The sequence below is a fragment of the Artemia sp. Qi Xiang Cuo genome, unplaced genomic scaffold, assembly GCF_049724085.1.
Source record: "Artemia sp. Qi Xiang Cuo unplaced genomic scaffold, ASM4972408v1 HiC_scaffold_3242, whole genome shotgun sequence".
Classification (NCBI taxonomy): Eukaryota; Metazoa; Arthropoda; class Branchiopoda; order Anostraca; family Artemiidae; genus Artemia; species Artemia sp. Qi Xiang Cuo.
This window is the reverse complement of record NW_028300635.1, coordinates 67892-73936: the sequence shown is the minus strand read 5'-3', so window position 1 is coordinate 73936 and position 6045 is coordinate 67892. Positions and strand designations below refer to the sequence as shown.

The following is a 6045-nucleotide window of genomic DNA, read 5'->3' as shown; positions in this document are numbered from 1 at the left end:
CGAAATAATGTCTTACGGAGACAAGATGAACACAAAATCTGAAAAAATTAAGAACTAGTGGAATTAGATATTAATTCAAAAAAAGGTACCGTAGTGAACAACAGAAATTCATTTCCAGATTCAAATCTTTATGGAACTCTCACTAGGAGTACCCTAGGGAATGCACCATCAGGTGGAACCGAAGATCTTTCAGGGGTGAAAAAGATATTTCTGACACATGCGAAAGGGGTAACCTCAAAACGAAATCGAGAATAGGGGGATCTCCAGTACAAACCGTAGAGGGAGAAAAGAATACACTGCAGATTCAAAAAGAATTATCCCTAGATAGAGAAACCCAGATAAAGGAAACAGATATAGGAATATAGAGAATAAAAATCGAAAACGAGCACACACGGTAATATGAGAGAACATGAAATAGAAATAGCAGAGGTAATACAAGAAGAAGAATGACTATATCAAAATACGAGGAAAACAAAACCATCTCACCCTTGATAAGCTATGCAAAATCAAGGGAAGAGGCGGATAAGAGAAAATATAGTTATAGAACGAACAGACTCAGAAAACGAATTAAGAGGAGATAATGACAAAAGAAATCAAAATAGACCAGTGGCAGAATTGGTGGGAGTTAAGTGTCCAGCAGGGGGTCATGAAAAAGTAGTCTTTAGCAAGACCTTAAATAAACAAGACCAAACAAGACCAACAAGACCTTAAAACAGGCTTTTAAAATAAAGCTATAAAATAGAATTGAAGCTCTATCCATACCAGAGGAAGCTCAATGCGAAATGATATGGGAAGCCATGAAGGAATGCTACCACAAAATAGCTAAATCAACCCTGGGCTTCCGTAGGAGCCCTATTGACCTGTGGCTGTCCGAGCAAACTTAGCAACTAATAGATGAAAGAAAAAAAGATGGGAATGTCTGTCATCCAGCAACAAGTCCCTGAACGTCTTGTTTTCCAAAACTAGCAGCAAAGAGCTCTTGACAAAGTTGTCAAGGAAAGTGCCCGTACTGATAAGTGGAATTTTCTAGAACGTAAAGCAATGGAGGCAGAAGAAGCAGAAAAAAGAGAAGAATACAAAACTGTTTACAGAAGCACCAATGATATTATAGGGAAACGTCTAACAAATTCAGACAGCCCTGTCAGAGATCCATTGGGAATGTTGGTAACAGAACGCAGTGCAGTCAATAAACTATTGCCTAATTATTTAGAACGTCTACTAAATAGACCCGACACAAAAGAGCCCCCTGAAATTCTGCAGATTTTCATCTTATTCCTGAATATCAGCACGGATCTGCATTCTGACAGTAAGATACTAGAAGCAGCAAAGAAACTGAAAAATGGAAAATCTCTGGGACTGGACCGCATATCTGCAGAGATGATAAAGACATCAACATCTTCATATATTTCCTTTTGGTCTTTACTCTTCACTCGGATTTGGAAAACGGTCAAAGTACCATCAGACTGCAAGCGCACCACACTCATCAGGATATTCAAAAAAGGAGATGCGACCGAGCTGGGCGACTGGTGGGGTATAAGTTTACTGTCAATACCTGGAAAGATCCTCTCACACATAATGCTACAGAGGATCTAAACACAACTTGATCATCACTTTCGTGACGAACAGTATAGCTTTTGGCCAAATCGCTCAAGTGCCGACATTCACGTTTAGAATTCTTACTGAAGAAAGCAGGGAGTGGCATTTGAAGATTTATATGATCTTTGGGGACTTCGAGAAAGCTTTTGACTCCATAGATTGTGAAAGCCTATGGAAGATTCTCATCCACTGAGGAATTTCTGAAAAAATAATGACGATTATTACTACCATGTATGAGGATGGTTTATGTTGCTTCAAGAAACCAGAGGGACGAACTCGTTTCTTCCAGATTTTGTCAGGAACTAATCAGGGGTAGGTTCTATCACCAATAATGTATATAATAATGGTTGATTACATCCTGCGGAACACAAGGACAGAGGGCCTCAGATTAAGCCCCGAAGTCAAGTTAAATGATATTTACTTTGCAAATAACTTAACAGTGGCCGTGGCAAGCAAAAATCAGCTTCAACAATTGCTTTTCAACAGCAATGTTATGCCAATACTACTCTACGCAGCAGAACATGGCACCTGAATCAAGAACAAGAGAGAAGAGTTCTGATTTTTGAAAACTCGTGTCTTCGTAGAATATTAAACATCCATTGGTCAGAGAAGGTGACTATCCAATCCATCCGTGGAATGACGCAACAACCTCTAATAACCGACATCATCTGAGTCTGAAAGTGGAGATATTTGGACCAAGTCCTACGTATGGATGACCTTATACTCCCAGAAGCCGCTTTACACTTGCAACCAATAGGAACTCTCTGAAGGGGAAGACCCAGAAACACACTGCACCGGACCTACCAAGGAGATCAACAAAATCTGCACACCTCCGTTCTACCTGAACGGAAGGACATCACTGCTGCAGAAAACATAAGGGAAGATTGGTGGCTCCTCCTAGATACCTTGGGTGCCTCGGGAGGCACAGGTGAATCTAAGGTCTAAGATGTAGAGTCTTAAGAATGTAAAATTATTTGAGTACCCTTTTCTATTTAAATAATTAAATATATTTTTCATTTTTAAGTTTTGTATTGCTCCTATCCTTTCATCTTTGCCTTCGACTTTTATTTCTGATGGAATTGATGTCTCATATCTCGCTAAAGTGGATGATGTGCTCCTTGTCAGTCGTTCTAGGGCTGGGCTCTCACATTCTGTCTGCTGGATCTCAGACCGGTTCAGACGGTTTGGGCTTATGCTGAACTTTGATAAGTGTGAATATATTTCGTTTAGTTCTAGCGCGAGTCTCCCTCTTAACTGTGGTTTTCCTCTATTCCCTGTCTCTTCTGTTTTCGGTGGCCTGGTTTTCACATTATTCATAATCTCAAAACACTTCGGGCTCTAACAGTTTCTTTTGCCAAGAAAACAATTCAGATTGCATATTCAAAGCTGTTGCAAACAGATGGGGGTACAATTGAACCGCACTTGGGAAATTATATTGTTCATTTTGTGATCACTCTATTCTTTTATTATCTAGGTTTCTCCCAATTCTGAAGCCTAAAGATCTCAAAATTCTGCAGACTTATTATCTTAAATTTTATTGGTACCTCTGGGCCTCCCTCCGTGGTTCCAGAACCAGCATCTAATTATGCGATTTGGACTACCTGATTTACAGGAAAAAGTCACTGTGATTGCGGTAAGGCTGTTGGAATCTCCAGGTCTTACTGCGCACCATAATTTACGTCGTTTTATGTAAATAATTGTTAAGTGTGCAAGTTAGATTTTTGTTTTTGATTTACTCCACTATTTTTTGTTCATAGTGGGTAATAATAAATTATTATTATTTTTATTAATACAGCTTTTGAAATAATATTTTTCTATTTTTCTAGAAAATTTGAGGTTAGTATGACGACTAGGATAACTGAAGAAGCTAAAATCCTTCGTAAATTCAATGATCTTTTGCATCAGGCCTGTAACGTCTCTGAACACAAAGTTGACCTTGCGAAAATATTTTTCTTTGGAAAAGCAAAGCTGTCAGAGCCATTTACAAGCAAGTATAAAACAATTTTGTCGATTAAGCCTTGTTTTTTTAAGTCTAGCATTTTCATACTCAACTACAGATAACTCCAGCTAAAACTATGCCAGTTCAATGATCTTACCAAACTAGTGACTGTATTAATCTGGAGTACGACTGGTTTTATTTTAATAACTTATATCTAAATCTCTTGATTTTTAAATAATATTTTTAAATTCTGCATTTTTTTTTAAGCATCAGAAGGTAACTTTTCAAATTCAAAGATGAAAACTGAAGTAAAATATGTAAATGCTGCTATTGAAAATGTATATTTGAATAGAATTTAAATCACAAAAATAACGGGGATCAGAATTACTATAAAAGCTTAAAATTGCAACCACTCAAAACCTGTGTTTTGGTCAACCTTTGATTGTAGGTTCTTGGAAGATGTCGATGATAACGTCGCTACAAATAAAAAAAGGCTAAAGTCCATTTATTGAATAGGCTTTCATTGTTACTACGGATTAATGTGTTTTTAGGTAGTTGTGACGGTGTTTAAACCCATTAATATCTTTTTTAGAACCAACTCCTGTAAAAGAAGGTAGTCAAAGAGCAGTGTAAAAAATATTATTGGATATAAATTTGCTTTTGTTATGCAGAAAATGAAAAAATTTTGATTCACATTGTTGAGGAATCCAATTTTGACCAAAACATAGTTTGAAAAACAAGTCAACTTTATTTGTTACAAAACTATTCTATGATTTATAATAATGCTTAAGTTTTAATCATAGGCACTGCAATACTGCTGCCTAAGTAAAGAACAATGTTGGTGCAATGTATTATTTATTTTTTTGGTTTCCTGGTTTGTTTGAGACCAGGGCACTTCGTACCAAAGGAGTTGTCTTAGAAAGTTTGAAAAGGGCTCATTTCATTGGAAATCAGAAAGGCTTGTGCCCTTTTTGATAGCCAAGAGTGATTAGAAGGAAACTAACATCCCTCCCACGCTCACCATTTTCCAAAACAAATCTAATCAAAATTTTGAGATAGCCATTTTGTTCAACGTTGTTTAAAGATCTGGAAATTGTGTCTTTGAGGAGGAAACTTCCCCCAAATCCCTCAAGGTGAGTATTGTAAGTTATACCCTAGGAGTATGTAAGGTTTTTATAGAAAGCGTTGTCATAGAAACTTCAAAAAGGGCTCATTCAATTGGAAATTCACAGGGCTAGTGCCCTTTTTAATGGTCAAAAGTAATTGGAGGGCAACTATCCCCCCTCTCACGCCCAAATTTCCCAAAACGAATCCAATCAAAACTTGAGATACAAATTTTGTTCAACGTAGTTGAAAGTTCTGGAAATTAGATCTTTAAATATGACCCCCCCCCCCACTTGCCCTCACTGCAAGGGCTGTAAGTTATGCCCTGGCGGCATATAAGGTTTTTATAGAAAGCATTGTCGTAAAAATTGAAAAGGGCTAATTCGATTGGAAATTGAAAGGGCTAGTGCACTTTTTAATAGTTGAAAGTAATTGTAGGGCAACTAAGCCCCCTCTCACGTCTACCATTTCTCCAAGCATATACAATCAAAATTTTGAAATATCCATTTTGTTAAACGTAGTTGACAGTTTTGGAAATTAGGTCTTTTAGGATGATAACCTCCTCAGAGACCTTAGGGCAAGGTTTGTAAGTTATGCCCTGGTGGCATTTAATTTTGATATAGAAAACGTTGTCTTAGAAACTTCAAGTGGGGCCGATTTGATTGGAAATAGAAAGAGCAACTGCCCTTTTTAATAATAAAAAGCTATTAGAAAACAACTAAACCCCCTCACACGCCCACCATTTCCCCAAACACATCCAATAAAAATTTTGAGACAATAATAAAGTTCTGGAAATTATGTCTCTGAGGATGACAAACCCAAAAGGATTCATTTGAGGATATCTCTGAGGATAGAAACTTCAAAAGGGTTCATTTGCTTGGAGATTGAAAGGGCTAGTGCCCATTTCAATAATCGAAAGGAATTTTAGGGCAACAACCCCCTCCCCGACCTTTTCACACTGACTATTTTCCCAAACACATCCAATCAAAATTTTGAAATAGCTATTTTATTCAAAGTAGTTGAAAGTTCTGAATATTATGTCATTGAGATGACACAACCCCAAATCCCTCAGGATAGGGGTTGGTATTCATACCCTGGAACAAGTAAGGTTCTTATAGAAAGAGTTTTCATAGAAAGTTCTAAAAGGGCTTCTTCTATCGGAAATTGAAAGGGCTATTCTCCTTTTTAATAGTAGAAAGTGATTGGAGGGCAACTAACCCATTCTCTCACGCCGACCGTTTCCCCAAGCACCTCCAATCAAAATGTTGAGATAGCCATTTTGTTCAACGTGGTTGAAAATTTCGGAAATTAGGTCTTTGAGGATGACAGCCCCCCTACAGCCCACACGGTAAGGCTTGTAAGTAATGCCCTGGCGGTTTATAAGGTTTTTATAGAAAGTTCAAAAA

General features: G+C 37.5%; 1 protein-coding gene across 1 annotated transcript; it reads left to right on the top strand.

Annotated features, from left to right (window-relative positions):
* The first annotated feature begins 1041 nt into the window (after positions 1 to 1041).
* On the top strand, positions 1042 to 1593 carry LOC148938464 (uncharacterized). Its single transcript, XM_089107775.1, has one exon. The coding sequence runs from the start codon at positions 1042 to 1044 to the stop codon at positions 1591 to 1593; it is 552 nt and encodes a 183-aa protein (XP_088963901.1).
* The last annotated feature ends 4452 nt before the right edge of the window (positions 1594 to 6045 follow it).

Bases quoted from the DNA above. Each gene is read 5' to 3' on its own strand.
- LOC148938464 (XM_089107775.1), top strand. From the start codon at position 1,042: ATGGAGGCAGAAGAAGCAGAAAAAAGAGAAGAATACAAAACTGTTTAC.